At 39.0% G+C, this 16371-nt stretch overlaps 1 protein-coding gene across 1 annotated transcript in view; it reads right to left on the bottom strand.

Moving 5' to 3' along the window:
- pappaa (pregnancy-associated plasma protein A, pappalysin 1a) overlaps window positions 1-16371 on the bottom strand; it is a 357796-nt gene that overhangs the window by 87121 nt on the left and 254304 nt on the right. Inside the window, exon 20 of the mRNA XM_059994294.1 lies at window positions 7597-7668. Within this exon, the coding sequence (XP_059850277.1) occupies window positions 7597-7668 (72 nt within the window). The remainder of the gene's footprint in view (window positions 1-7596; window positions 7669-16371) is intronic.

Below are 16371 nucleotides of genomic sequence, written 5' to 3'. Positions count from 1 at the left end.
TGCAGTAAAATGTAATTTCAGTACCAAACTACAATTGTCCTCAATATCCATGGGCTCAAAGGATTTGTATTTGTTTTCCCAGGAACCTGCTGTAAGCTAGAGTTGATATGAGAGATGGAGTGTAACTTCCTACTGTAAATAAAGACTTCTCCCACCCTCCCTTTGATGAAACAGTCAGAGCTTTGTGCCTGAAAATGATTTTGATACTAGCTACAAGTTTGCTTATGACTGTTGATCTTTGCCTCATAAAGAGAGTCACTGCCTTCAGGTGAGTCAGAAGAAGGTGGCAGAAGAAAGTGAGTTTTTTGAAAGGTTGTTTCTCTTCCCCCCCCCCCCCCCCGCACTCCCTCTTTTATTCCATCATGCCCAATAGCACATAACCAGTTACTACACACAGTACCTCTTTATTAGGTACACCTGCACATTTGCTTGTTAATATAAATATCTAATCAGCCAATCAGGTGACAGAAACTCAATGTATAAAAGCATGAAAGCATGCAAACACGGCCAAAAGGTTCAGTTGTTGTTCTGACCTAACTAGCATCAGAATAGTGAATAGTGAAAACCTGTGATTTAGACCATGGAATAATTGTTGGTGCCAGACAGGGTGGTTTGAGCATCTCAGAAACTGCTGATCTCCTGGATTTTCACACACACCAGTCTGTCAAGTTTATAAAGAAAAGTGTGATAACTAAAAGGAAACATCCAGTAAGCAGTGATTCTGTGGGTAGAAAATTGTTAATGAGTAAGATCAGAGGAGAACGGCCAGACTGGTTCAAGCTGACAAGAAGACAACAGTAACTCAAAGAACAAAGAATCATGTGTTACAATAGTGGTGTGCAGAAAGCCAATCTGAACACACAATACATGAAGTCTCGAAGTGGATGGGCTACAGCAGCAGAGGACCATGAGCAAACAGTGGTTACTTTATTGGTACAAGAGATACCTCATAAAGTGGCTACTGGGTGTATTTTTTAAGCAGTGAGTCTATGATTGTAAATATTTTGAAATGATTTTAGTGTTTTTCTGATATTTCATTGCTTATTATTTTGTTTTCCTTTCATACATCTCGGCAGCTGAAACAGACAAAAAGAAAATCATAAAATCTGTACTAAGTACTTGGCATTGTTTCTTCTTTGAGCAATGTAAACATGCCAGGTATGCAATTAGCATTTAATTTTATTCCTGGGTGTTGTGGGTGATGCAAAGGTTAGGTCTGAGTCTACAGATGGAATTTTGTCATATGAACCAATTGTCAATCATCCTATTGCAATCATTTTTGTAAAATGTATATTTACTGTCACTACCCTTACAGAGGAAAAAGAACCATGTGTGCAATTACTTTTCTGCTTCTCATCCTCTGCACTTTATTCCTTCAGGAACATGAATGGAGAAATGCTTCCAGCTATATTCTCTCTGAGGAATCCCTGGAGAAACATTCCTTTATTTTCCCCTCACTCTAACAGGGTCAATGGAGATATTTTTTCCCTCTGCATATCTCATCAGGAAGGTCAAATATGATATGACATGTTTCCCGTCTGGGTGTAAATGCGTTCATTTAATACTGAAAGTTAATGGATTTCATTATTTTGTCATTAAAATTTAAAGCAAAATTAGCCTCTTATTGCCTTGAGAATACATAACCTTGGCTCACATGCTATTTATATCTAATCATTACTTACATTCATGAAGGATTTTATTACTATGTGAGCTCTCCCAAAGGATATGTTAAATCATTCCTGTGTTGAATACATGTCCTGCATTTCTAGAGAGCTTGTCTGCTAATTCAATTCTGAGCTGGAAATAGCTGCTGATTTCTATTTAGGCAGAACATCCAGGCCCACACAGTACACCTGCAAATTTCACAGTTGCATGCCAACCTTTACCGGCCCTGGAAACCTCCTTTGACCTTTTAGATGCCGAGACCTTCTGTCTTTTGTTACATCAGGAAAGGAATAAAAATTACTGTTGATGAGAATACGTGCATTGCCACATGGTATCCTAGCAAGTCTATCCCATATTTCTACCCCAGAGTTAGTAGATGTCACTGATGTAGAGGCTGGCATCGTGTGGTTGGTTTTGTATCCTGTGGGAGGTATGGAAGTATTGACCAATCCCCCCAGACAAGATTGGGATTGATATCCAAAAATCCCTGAAAGTGCATCCAAATGAATGTACGCACAGGCACTGCAAATTCCATCAAAACTACAATAGGTGCGATGGTTTAACAAAACTTGGATAATTCACTGCTAACACTTGTGTACAATAGCCACATGGACAAGTTACTCCCAGAACACAACAGAGACCAACGACACTGTATCCCAGAGCGCATTCAGGTTTTCCACAGGGGAGGAGACCAGGGTGATGTTAGGATGGGTAAAGTGGGAAATATGCACATATGCATTGTCCACAAAGTATGTCGTATCAGTAATCCGCCTCTTTGCTACGTTAATGACAAAGGACCTGGAGAGATTGGATTAAATTTATGCACACTGCACTGGGTAAATTGAGTCTCAGAGCAATTAAGGAGAGCAGAGTAGGACTAAGATCAGAAAATAAATTTACTAATCTGTATTGCAGACAGAAAAGCTGAATTTAATTTATGACCCTGCATTGTATATCATCACATTACCCTAAATCCCTTCCATAGGGCTTTCTTTGGCTCTTGTACAAAAAAAGATGTAAAGCTATATGAGGTCTCCATAAGTGGAGATATAAATCTATGAATTGTAACTATATATTGCTTTTACCATGCAGGTAACAAGAATTCACTTCTGAAATTATGATATTAACCCTCCCAGAACCAAACTGCATTTCTTTTACCTAATGAAATGTATTTGATTTACACTAATTTACATTCTCCTTTTGGTATGAAGGAGCCACCAAAATATTAAGGAATATAATTTTCCACTGATAGAACAGTACTAAATATATTTGTTCAAAATTTGTTGGTCCTTGAAGTTTGCATCATCGTTGGAGTATTTGATAGGAAGGTTTAATTTAGCCACATTAAGTAAACATACAATATTTGAAAGCTATAAGAACCTGTTTTAGAAATCCTAAGACAGACTTTGACAGTGGGATGGTCCAAATTGGACAATACAGGCAGCTTAAGGGTTCTTTCCATGAGAACTGTCTGTAAACTGATTTCTTTCTGTAAGTAAGAACAATTTCAAAGGGAGTAGATTAACATGAACATGTGTTTGATATCTTCCTTGTATTGTTACAATGGAACAGAATCAGAATGTCCAATGTGCTTTGGCTTGTTTTGAGGTCTTAGCATTTTAATCGATATGTTGTCTGATAGAACAAGGATAAATAGCAGAGGCTGGCCTTGCCAGTTTCCGAAGCAAATCTCTTAAGTGGTCTCCCGCTGTGAACTGGCTACAGCATTCTTAAAGATAATGCATCTGTTGATTACTGTGGGAAGGTTCCTTGTAAACCTTTTTTTGAAGACTGATTGTCTTTTGATTGAACTACCTGCTAGCCCTATTCCATAACTTCTGAAGATGTTTGCATTTGCTCGCCATAGCAACTGCTTTGCCCTTGACCCCTGGAAACTGCAGAGAATTATAGGCACAGCTCACCACATCACAGAAACCAGTCTACTCTCCATGGACTCATTCTGTGCTTCCTGCTGCCTCAGTGAGGCAGCCAACATAATCAAAAGTCCCACCCACACTCCATTTTTCTCCTCTCCGATCAGGCAGATGATGCAAAAACCTGAAACCATATGCAACCAGGTTCTAGGACAGCTCCTACCATGCCATTATATGACTACTGAATGTTTGCCTTGTGCAATAAGATGGACTCTGGACCATACAACCCATCTCATTAAGGTCTTGTATCTTATTGTCTACTTGCACTGCACTTTTTCTGCAACTGTTACACTTCATTCCGCATTTTGTTGTTGGTTTACCTTGTTCTACCTCTTTGCATTGTGTAATGAATTGATATGTATGTATAGTATGCAAGACAAACTTTACATTATAGCTCAGTACATGTTTCAATAATAAACCCACTGCATTTCTGCAACTGACTTTACTGTCTTGAAAATGGTTAACAATTATGGGAGAATTTATGTCAACTGGACTTCCGTAAGTCAGGTCTTCAATAACCCAGAGAGACATTAGAGTAAATTTCTAGTTTGTATTTTGTTTCAGTAAATCTTGCAATGAGTGATATTATTTGGATATATATAAATTGAGTGCCAGTTCCTAATACCACAATGGTATACAGTCAGTGAATACCCCTTTCATTGAAAATATACTGAATATAATAAGAAAGAAAACCTCTTAGTCAAAAGAAAGCATAGTCCAGTATGTTTATGAAGAACAGCAATCATCTACAACTTCTGCATACACATTGCATTGGAGTACTTTCAACATCAGAGCAAGAGTTTCTATTCTTTTATGGCATACCCCTTGATGTTTAAAGTGCTAAAAGTGTTCTGTCAGCATTTTAAAATATTTCAATCACTGGATTTTCTATTATCATTTTTATCAACTCATTTCTTGCATTTTTTTTTCACATCATACCAGTCACAGCTGCCAACCACCAAATTATTCACTGGTCTACCTTGGAAATCCGCTCTCTAAATGCCTTCACAGCTACAGTTAAAGCATATCAGCTATGATTAAAGTGTTCTGCTGCATCATTTCTCTATGCTCTGTTCTCCATCCCAGAGTTCCCCAAACTGGACATGTCATACCTGCACCTATCCCCCCAGGAAACTGCTGCAGTTGTGAGCAGGAGTTCCAATCTTCATTTTATCCCACATTGAGTTTGTGAGATTAATAGTGTCTGAATGGAAATGTTGCAAAGGAATCTGGGCACATACTTGGAATGGCAAGGTTTTTTTTTCTGTGCCTCGTAAATGATGGGTTGGCACCTGGCAGAGCTATGAATACTGAGATACATACACCTCAGAGATGTTACAGTGTGAGGAATGGGAAGTGAGTGGGGCTGTCAAGTTGAACAATGACCACCCCAGCCCATTCATGTGGCTATTTATATTATCTGCAACGATGGAGACCTGGACTCGTGCAAAGAAAAGGCAACACTTATGCAGAAGGAAGTAGAGGAAATTAAAGATCTGCAACTTCAAAGGAATTCTTATACATTGCAGAGGATTCCCTGAAGGACAAAATAGATGGTTATGCTTACTGGTGCTCTAATTTATGAGGAGGAACTTGCGGTTGAACTTCTTTTCACTGTTGAGGAAAACCTGGTCTGTACATTAAGTTTAAAGGGGCCATTAAACTTTGACTATGGTTGTAAAACCATTCTAAAATTAAGAAATTTTAAACAGGCTGCATAAAATATATATTTCAATCAGTTTATGTAGTGAATAAGTAGATCAAGCATTTAAATCTGCAACAGAATTTGATTTTCATGGTTAACGCAAAAGAAAGTTCACAAATGCTAGTCAGAATTGACATTTGAGATCGTGGAAAGGAGTTAGTCAATAACGATTGAGAACTCTGAGGAATGTGGAACATTAAATACTCTGATGCTAGAAATATTTTGATGTTTATTCAAGACACCAGAATCTCACCTGTGGAAACCATGAGTTGGCTAATCCGGAGATATAAATAAATGAATTTCAAGTCAAATGCTACTTCAGGTTTGCAGGTGGATGCAATGCTCAATACATGAATTTGTGGTTGTGGTCAAAGATAAATGCCTTCAGTCTTGCTTATCATGATTTGATGGAGAATTTCTACACGTCTCGAATAATGGTGAAGTGAGTCAGATGTTGTCCATGAGCATGTGGAGACTTGCGTGATTCTTTTGAATACTGATGTCCGGGTACCATTTGAGTAGGGAAGAGATGGGGGAGGTGCGGATATGGATTACTCTTTGGGGAGATGTGGTGCAGATGTAGGAAGAGAGGCCATTGCAAGTTATTCCATGCTTTCCTTCTGAATAAAAGTTGAGCTTAATCCCACCCTACTGGAGACCAGGATGGTGTCATTAATGTCAAAGGTCAGGCTGGGAATGATTTAAAAAAAACCAAAATTTACAAAAAGTAAAGGAACATTTAGCCTTGAATTTCCAAAGTTTTCTTTAAAATATGTAGTTCCTGGCTTCAGTGCTTTCTAGACTTTCTATATTGCTGCCTACGTTCTCCACATCTACGATCCTTCTGGTTGTGTTCACTGTTCTTCTCATGACATTACCTGAGATTTTAAAAGCAAAAACAGAATAGCCGATGTTTGAGATATGGAGAAAAAACAGAAAATACTGGGAATATCAAGCAGGTAGGCCAATGATCTTTCTGCTTTCAGTTTGTAGGACGAAAAGAGGAAATCTGGTGCATTTTAATATCATGGAACTATGAGTTCACTGTATGTCAAGCAGCCTCTATGGAAAAGAATAAAGAGTTGATGTTTTGGACCAAATCCTTTCCCAGCCTGAAAAATCGACTGTTTATTCATTTCCACAGATGCTGCCTGACCTGTTGAGTTCCTCCAATATTTTGTATGCATTGCTCTGGATTTCCAGCATCTGCAGAATCTCTGTGGCTTTCACTATCAGCCCAGGTTTAGTGCGTGAGTTAGAGGGGATTGATGATAATGCGTTACCTTGCACTTGCTGCACCTCACCTTAGTTAGTGGTAGAGTCCACTGAAAGTGTTCAGAATCTGCTGTCCTATGTCAGTAGATAGAAGACAGTGGAGCCATAAGAGCAACAGTAGTGGAAAGAGCGGATGTTTGAGCTGCTTTATGGAGTGGCAGTCAAACATGCTGCTGTATGTAGCATGACACTTTTCTTCAAGCAGACACATTCAGAAGAGCAATTATAATATAACATTAGGTAGTCTGGAAATCTTATTAGCTGACAAACTTATCTTCGAAACAGGTGTTCCAAGTTTAAGAAAGGTAAAACAGCCTTATAACAAAACACAGACCTGCATGGCAGCATGTGAAGTGTATCTGGTGACAAAGAGATAGAAAAGCTGAATTCATACCATAGTTGATAGAGAGTGATCTTGTACATTAAACTCCCTGCTAACTATGTGCTCTTACATGATTATTATGTTCTGTAGGAGCTGGATATATTTTTTTAAAGGATTCCATTATGCATTTGCCCAACCATACCAAAATTAATATTCTGTGGCATACAACTTAAAAGTATTTCACAGCATTCCAGTTCTGATACATCACAACTTTTTGTTATCTCAGATCCAAATTGTTGGGTCACATTAGTCATGATATCTTATTATTAAGACATGCAGAAGCAGCTGAACCTTAATAAATGTTTCAAACAGGCAATTGGTTCTTTACTAACCCATTGAGACAGGCTCAGTTTTACAATTATCATGTTTGTCAACAGTTTGGTCAGCTAGGCACCTCAGATGTACTTCCATGGTCAAACCCTTTGCCAAAAGGTCTCCAGCTTCTGTGGATGGAGAATGCTGTACTGTTCATATGAAGGTAACAATAATGTTCCAATACCTTGACATATGTCCATATGTGTACATTTAAATATTCAAAGCAAATTTTCTTTTACCATTGTAATAACTATAATATGGCGACACAGAGCATTTTTGAAGTCTGCAGTGAAAGCCAACAATTATGTAAAGAATCTTACCTCACATGATTTAATGCAGTGGATTATTTCAGGGTGTGGGTACCACTTAAGTCCTGCTGTGCAAACTATAATCTGGAAAGAGAAAAGGAAATGGCCATTATCAACATTGCATTCAAACTAAGCTCTGCTATCAGTATGAAATCAGTTTTTGTTATGGGAATATCTGGATGTTTGACAGTACTAATTTACTGTACCAGTATGCAAAGGTAAAATAAATCATACAAATTTCTCCTTGTTTCCATAGACTAATCAACCAAACAAGATTTAAGTGATGTTGAGTAGGTTTGTAACTTTCTGCCTAATACTATTTTGTGTTGGCCATCAGTCAATCATAGCTGAGAGAACATTTGCCTTTTTTTAATCACGAAAAGGCAAAGAGTTGAATATGATATTGAATATGAGAAAATAACAACAACTTCTTACACAACATCAGCAAGATCAAAGGAGCTGATTATAGACTTTAGAAGAAGGAAACGAGAGGTCCATGAGCCAGGCCTCATCAGAGGTGGAGAAGGTTAACAACTTTAAATCCTAGGTACTATTATTTTGGGGGAACTTGGCCCAGCACATAAGTGCAATTATGAAGAAACCACAGCATTGCTTCTGCTTCCTTCAGAGTTTGTGGAGTTACAGCATGGAATCTAAAACTTTGACCAACATCTGTAGGTGTGTAGTGGAGAGTATATTGACTGGCTGCATCACAACCTGGTATGGAAATGCCCTTGAATGGAAAATCCTACAAAAAGTAGTGGATACGGCCCAGTCCATATGGGTAAAGCTCTCCCAACCATTGAGCACATCTACATGAAACACTGTCGCAAAAAAGCGGCATCCTTCATCATTGAACCCTCCCCCCCCCCCCCCCCCGCCCTCAACCACTATCCAGGACGTGCTCTCTTCTCACTGCTGCCATCAGGAAGAAGGTTTGAGAGCCTCAGGACTCACATCACCAACTTCAGGAACAGTTACAACCCCTCAACCATCAGATCTTGAACAAACTTCACTCAATTTCACTTGCCCCATCATTGAAATGTACCCACATCTTTAAAAGACTCTTCATCTCTTGTTTTCAGTATTTATTGTTTATTATTATTTCTTTTTGTATTTACACAATTCGCTGTCTTCTGCACTCTGGCTGAACATCCTAGTTGGGTGGTCTTTCATTGATTCTGTTATTATTATTCTATAGATTTATTAAGTATGCCCATAATAAAATGAATCTGAAAGTTGTATATAGTGACATTATATGAACTTTGATAATAACATTTCCTTTGAACTTTAAATGAAAAACATTGTTTATTTCAAAATGAGTATAAGGCGACAATCTAACCAAAGCTTGCCGCTGATCTTATGTCGACAATGTTGGATAGCCAAGTGGAATGAAAGTAAATCAATATTGGGTCCAGAAGCAAGTTTTTACTCACTTCTTGAGCTCCAAACTTGAGATTTATTAATCACAAACTAGAGAAAATCTGCACCTGCTAGAAATCCAAGCAACACACACAAAATTCTTGAGGAACTCAGCAGGCCAGTTAGCATTAACGGAAAAGAGTAAACAGTCAACATTTCGGGCTGAGCTGTCCTGATGAAGGGTCTCGGCCCAAAACGTCGCCTGTTTACTCTTTTCCAAAGGTGCTGCCAGGCCTACTGAGTTCCTCCAGCATTTTGTGTGTGTTGCTGAGATCTATTAATTCCTGCTTTGTAACAGATAATATGCTGTGACTTTCATTTTGATTGCTATGATTGTGGAACAAGAGTGTGATTAATACCTGACATCATATTGAATTGTAGACTGGAGCCACCTTCGTATTCCCTTTGTGTAATAGTCTTAATGGATTGAATTTTAAATTTGCTTTTGCAAAGTAGTTTCAAAAGTTTCACAATCAAGTAGTGGTTTTTACCTCTATCCTCAGGCCAGATGATATAGTAAATGAAATAAATACTTAATGTACTCAGAAGGTAAAGTATCATATGTAGAGAAAGACAGAATTAACATGTTACGTTGGGGGGAGGTGGGGTGCACAGTACTACAGTGTCAGTGACCTGGGTTCAATTCCTGCTGCTGCCTGTATTAAGTTTGTATGTTTCTCCCAAGATCACCTGGGTTTCCTCCAGTTGCTCGGGTTTCCTCCCACATTCCAAAGACATACGGATTATTAGATTAATTACATGAGTGTAATTAAGCAGCACAGTCTCATTGGGCCAGGAAGGCCTGTTGCCGTGCTGTATCTCTACATCAGGGGTTCCCAACCCGGGGCTCATGGACCCCCTCGGTTAATGGTAAGGCTCCATGGCATAAAAGAGGTTGGGAACTCCTACTCTTAGTAAATAAGACACTGATCTTTCACAAAAACTGGGACTCTAACAAATGAAATACTTCTTTGATGACAGAATAAGAGGAGGAGGTGAGTCCTTGGATACAACACAGAGGACAGAGTGACACATGCTGCTAGCTAAAGGTAGGTAGTGAAAGCCAGGACTAAAAGAGCTATAAGTAGGGCAAGGCAAATGGGATCTAAAATGTCAGAAAAGAAGAAAGGAAAAAAATTGGGTGCTGGGAATGTGAGACACAAGACTTGAACTACAAGGGGTGATTGATAAGTCTGCGGCCTACGGAAGAAGGAGTCCATTTTAGAAAACCTAGCACATTTATTTTTCAACAAAGTCCCCTCCTACATTTACACACTTAGTCCAGCGGTCGTGGAGCATATGGATCTTGGACCTCCAGAAAGTGTCCACAGCAAGAGTGATTGATAAGTTTGTGGCCTAAGGTAAAAGGAGATGAGTTATACTCCTACCTTAGGCCACAAGCTTACCAATCAGCCCTGATGAGTTATTAACTGATGAGCTATTAACTTCAAACTTTCTGCATAATCACTCAAAGAGTTGAACTGCATATGCATGTAATGAGAGCTGTATACATTAACTCATCTCCTTCTACTGTAGGCCACAAACTTATCAATCACCCCTTGTAGACTTGTGAAAGATCATCACCTGTAAATGTTAATCTTTTCCTCTTGACAAACTTCCCTGGAACTGCTGAGGCCTATCAGGAATTTTGAGTTCAGAGACTTGTTCTTAAACCATGTTTTTAACATCACTCTTTCGTTGCTGGGTACAAACATAGTGGCTTACTGGTGTTTGATATTAATCATCAGAGTAAAACTTGGGTTTTAATTCTATTTCCGTTGCAGAAATGAGTTGTTTCGCAATATCTTTCCCTGAAAGATGTTCTTCTTTGAATGTTTGTATAGATATTCGATTGGTAGTTGTTGAGAATCATGTAATTGCCTAGAATTGCAACAGGATAGAGCACCTAATGTCCACAAGATATGTGTAGTCAAATTGTAACATTGCCAGTACATGTGCTGAATCTTGAAGTGGATGTGTTATAGCAGCAGAAGACCACACTGGGTTCCACTCCTGTACCTAATAAAGTGCCCATTGAGTGTGTATGTCAATATACTATACACATGCATTATTATTATGCACATAGGACCCTTGAATACACACTCATTTGAGAATGTGTACTTTGAAATTTAGTTCCCTTTAACCTCCAATTTGAGGAGCAGAAAATGACTTCAAAAAGATTTAGCTCACTATATGGTTTGTTTCATTAACTGGAAACTTTGGTACAGAAATCTTTCTTTTGATATGTCCTTAACTGATTGAATGACTTCACTGCTACATTAATTCATGTTAGCATTTAAACTCGACCTTCATTCCTACCTGACTAAATTTTTTAAAAAGCTTTCAGCATCAAAAATGAAATTGCCCAACATAGCAATTATCAATGATCACTGAGATCAGAATCAGGTTTATTATCACTGACATCTGTCATGAATTGTGTTGTTTTGTTCGGTACAAAACATAAAAAAAACAATAAGTTACAATATTAAATCACACAAAAGCAGAATATTGAGGTAGTGCTTAGGAGTCAAAGAATTATTCAGAAATCTGTTGGCAGAGGGTAAGAAGCTACTCCAAAAACATAGCGTGTGAGATGTTTTAGTGGACTAAACTGCAGCTTGTTTCAATCATTCATTATTTTTTTTATCAAACAGATGTAGTGTAATTTAAAAAAAAACTCAGAGAAAATGCATATTTTTCTACCATGTAAATAGCTGAAGCTCTTAAGGTCAATATAGATACAGGAGCCAAAACAGTCCTTAGGGGGAGCCCTGGACCAGAAAGAGGGTTCTCTGTCAATCAAGTTTATAATCCTTCATCTGACAGTACATGCTTCCTTCCAGAGTATTGAATGGTGGAAAGAGGATTTTCAGTATTGTAGAATTACATTTCAGGCCAGTGAAACAAACACAAAATTGTTTATGTTCTATAAACCCACTAGTGCACACTTCAAATAACCTTAACTACAACATAAGCAGCAGGAGAATGTAGAAAAACAGAAACTGTTCAATATTCGATGACACATGCAAGTAGTCTTTGCTCAGACCAATGTGCTTCTCATTGTTTACATGTTTAGCTCCTTTCTACTTGAGTTGTTTCAAGCTTTACTCACATTGCACCTGCTCAGTATTAAACCTATGGTTGTGACACATACAAACTGTGAAATCTTGTAAACATATTTTTGAGTATAAAAAGTGCACTTTGTTCCATGTTTGCACAAGAGTTGCAAATCAGGTAGCCGAAAAGACTGCAACAATGCACAATTACTTTCTTGCTCCTTGATGGATAACTGTGAACATTAAGTGACGTTACTGAGTTTGTGAACCTGCTTACACAGAATCTGTTCAGTTTTGGACTTTTGATGATTTGCTCAATCAAATCAGCAAAATGAGGAAAAGGAGGGAAGAAAAAGGAATTGGTACTCCAGCACAATTACATAGGAGTTGATACTTTGGTAATATTTATTGGCAAATATCTAATGAAGGAGCATTTCTGGAATCCCTTGTGACACCTAATTTCTGAACAACTGATTTAATGCAGTGCATCAACTCATAAATTAAGATCTTGCAGTGGTTGGATGTAGTGTGCTGCCTGGCCACTAAATCCTACAAAAAAGTACCAAGGAATGAAAACTTTGCTTTCGAAAAGAATCCGGGTAGATGATAGCAAGAAAACAATTCCACAAGCAAACAAAGTGAAAAGCGTAAGGGTTGATACTAGAATATACATGTGTTTTGACACCATGTGGGGAATAAAAAGTAGGTTTCAGTTTCAGCAAGTAACTAGTTTATCAAATGTACATTTGATATTTTTATAGCTTTCCCATTAATGAATGAATCATTCTCCAGCATTGACTTGTAGACTTCAAGTGACCCACCAAACTTCAATAAAAGATCCATTTTCCCTCTCAACCCTATTTTCCTGTCTTCTCTCTCATGTCCTGACAAATCAAGAATATATACACCCAATGACCTGGCCTCCACAGCCACCTATGGCACAGATTCACCTCCCAGTGGCTAAAGAAATTCTGCCTCAACTCTGTTCTAAATGGATGTCCCTCGTTTAATGGTAGGGAACCATGGCGCAAAAAAGATTGGGAACTCCCGCTCTACACTGAGGCTGTGCCCTCAGGTCCTAGACTGCCCCGCTATAGGAAACATCCTCTCCATATCCACTCAGTATCTAAGCCTTTCAACTTTTGATAGGTTTTAGTAAAATCCTTTCTCATTCTTTGTTCAGTGACCTCATTGACACCTATCAAATGGTGAAAGGCCTTGATAGAGTGGATGTTTCCTGTGGTGGGTGTGTCTAAGACCAGAGGACACAGCCTCAGAATGGAGGAGTGTCCTTTTAAAAAGGATTTGAGGAGGAATTTCTTTAGCCAGAGGGTGGCGAATCTGTGGAATTCTTTGTCGTAGGCAGCTGTGGAGGCAAAGCCTTTATGTATATTTAAGGCAGAAGTTGATAGATTCTTGATTGGTCAGGGCAAGATGGGATACGGGGAGAAGATGGGAGGTTGGGCCTGAGAGGTAAAATGAATCAAATATGATGAAATGGCAGAGCAGACTTGATGGGCCAAATGGCAGTATTCTTCTCTTCTGTCTTATGGTCTTGTATTGAAATACCCCATGACTATTGTAACATTGCCCTTTTGACATTCCTTTTCTATCTCCTGTTGTAATTTGAAGCCCATATCTTGGTAGTGTTCGGAAGCCTGTATATAACTCTTTATCAGATGCTTTTTTATCCTTACAGATTCTAAACTCTCCCTACAAGGATTCTACATCTTTCCAATCGTATGTCACCTCTTTTCTAAGATTGATTTAACTTTTACCAACAGAGCTACCCTACCCCCTCCTTAATTGCCTGTACTTTTGATACAATATGTATCCTTGGATGTTAAGCTTCCAACTATGATCTTTTTTTAGCCACGACTCAGTGATGCTCACAGCATGAGAGCTACCAATCTCTAACTGCGCTACAAGATAATTTACTCTGTGTACTGCATGCATTCAAATATAACACCTTCAGTCCTCTGTTCATCACCCTTTTTGTTTTGTTCCACTGTTACACTGCCACTCATCCAAATGACTGCAATTTTGCCCTGTCGTCTGCCTGTCCTTCCTGATAGTCTCACTACACACCACACGGAATCACATTCTATACCAACTGCCCTTTCCCCAGACTTCCACTCTGGTTCCCACTCCCAGCCAAATTAGTTTGAACCCGCCTTAACAGTTCTAGCAAACCTGTCCGTGTGGATATTGGTTCCCCCTCAGTTTCGGGTCCTTCCCCAGAAGAGATCCCAATGATCAGGAATCTAAAACCCTGCACCAGTTCCTCAGCCATGCATTCATCTGTCAGATCATCCTTTACTTACTCTCACTGGCATATAGTGCAGGCAGAAATCCACAGATGACCACCTTAGAGGTCCTGTTTTTCAGCTTTCTGCCCAACTCCCAAAATTCTCTCTTCAGGACCTCTTCCTTTTTCCTGCCTATTTCATTGGTACCAATATGCACCTAGCCTTCAGGCTGCCTATCCTCCCCCTTTAGAATGCAATGGACCCAATCCGATATATCCCTGACCCTGGCATCTGGGGGGGGGGGGGAGGGCAACATACCATCTGGGTGTTTCTTTCACACCCATAGAATTTTGTGTCTACTCCTCTAAATATGGAATCCAAGATCACTACTCCAGTTCTCTTCTGCACCTTTCCTTAGTGAACCAGAGAGCCAGAGACCTAGTTGCTGTAGCTTCCCCTGGTAGGTTGTTCCCCCCCCCCCCCCCCAAACAGTATCCAAAGTGCAAGACTTATAATTGAAGAGTACGCTGCATTGGCTATCTATTTCCTGTCCCTCACCTGACAGTCACCCATACCTCTCTCCTGCAACATAGAGGTATCTACCTCCTTTTAGCTCCTTTCTATCACTTCCTTAGTCTCCCATTTGAGCTGAACATCATTGAGCTGCATCTCAGTATACTTTGTGAAGATGTGGTTATCCAGGCTCAAGATCTCACAGAATTTCCATATCTCACACAAAGAGCCTTTGTAGCCATTCTCACTGTGCTCACTATGCACAAAAAGATGAACAAAGAAGAAACTTACTTCACCCAAACCTGCTGAGCCAAAGCCTCCCTGCTCTAACACTGATCCACTCTCACAGTGGCCACTCCGTTTGTCCCTACATTATTTGTATTTTCCCTTGCTAATGAATCGCAATTCAATTGGACCACCAGAAAAAGCCAAAAGCCCGCAAATGCTCCTTTATAAATCTCTGTGCCCAACCTAACAGTAGCTTCTGCTCTCGATTCAAATGGGCTTCTGGTAAGGTCATGGAGGTTTTTCAATAATAGAGGTTGCATTTATGAATTTGATTTTCTTCCAAAAATACCAGGTTCGTCAAGCTAATGGACATCTCTGCAAAACAATTCCTTGCTGTTCATTGTTCCAGCCTGTAAAGCAGTGACTGAGGCAACTTGATGAAACTTGTAGTACACATATGAGTGTTTGTGTAAGTGTTATGATCTTGCATAGACTGGAGTCCTCACAATCCACTGGCATTAGTTCATTGGTGACTTCTTTGCTATGTGCTCAATGTTTCTATGAATAGCTGTATTTCTGTTCTAAACTTGTGAACTAAGAATTAATACATAGGTCTTCATGTTTCTGTAATGCTGTTTTATTTCTCATTCAAAATATGTATGGAACATTTTGAACTGACTGATAAATGACAATTCTATAGTGGACTGTCAGCTCAGTTTTTTGTGGCTGAGCTCATTTTAGACTTCTGTGCTTGCTTGGTGTCTTGTCCTTGAGTCCAGTATTACAGCACTGACTTTGGAAGAGAGGAACACAGATTTATATCAAGTTGGATGTAAGGCAGCCCTGCTTATTTGAAAGAATTTCTGTGCCAGCTTTGTGCTTGTGTTGATTCACTTAATTTTGCTCTGACTTAAAATTATAATTATTTATTAATATATATTTTAGTTTTCATTTAAGAAAATATATATTTTTTCATTTAACAGATGTTTAAAAGCTCCTTAAAAAATTCTGATCATCAAAAACTCTCAGACCTGGCTCCACCTTTTAAAACATCTCTTGGCTATGGTGGGTAAGCTTGCCTGACGTTCGACACCTAGGAAAAATAATGATTGGGAGGCTGGCATTCTGAACAGTGAGTTCAGACTAATACACACAAGATGTTGGAGAGCAGGCCAGGGAGCATCTATGGAAAAAAATACAGTCAACGTTTCGGGCTGAAACCTTCCAGCATCTGCAGATTTTCTCCTGTTTGTGAGTTCAGACTGCTTGCAGGGTCCATTATCTTCAGGAGCTTGATGCTACATAGAATCAGTGATACT

The sequence above is a fragment of the Hypanus sabinus genome, chromosome 18 (genome assembly GCF_030144855.1).
Source record: "Hypanus sabinus isolate sHypSab1 chromosome 18, sHypSab1.hap1, whole genome shotgun sequence".
Taxonomy (NCBI): domain Eukaryota; kingdom Metazoa; phylum Chordata; class Chondrichthyes; order Myliobatiformes; family Dasyatidae; genus Hypanus; species Hypanus sabinus.
Note: the sequence above shows the minus strand (reverse complement) of the source record. Positions and strands in the feature narration are given on the sequence as shown.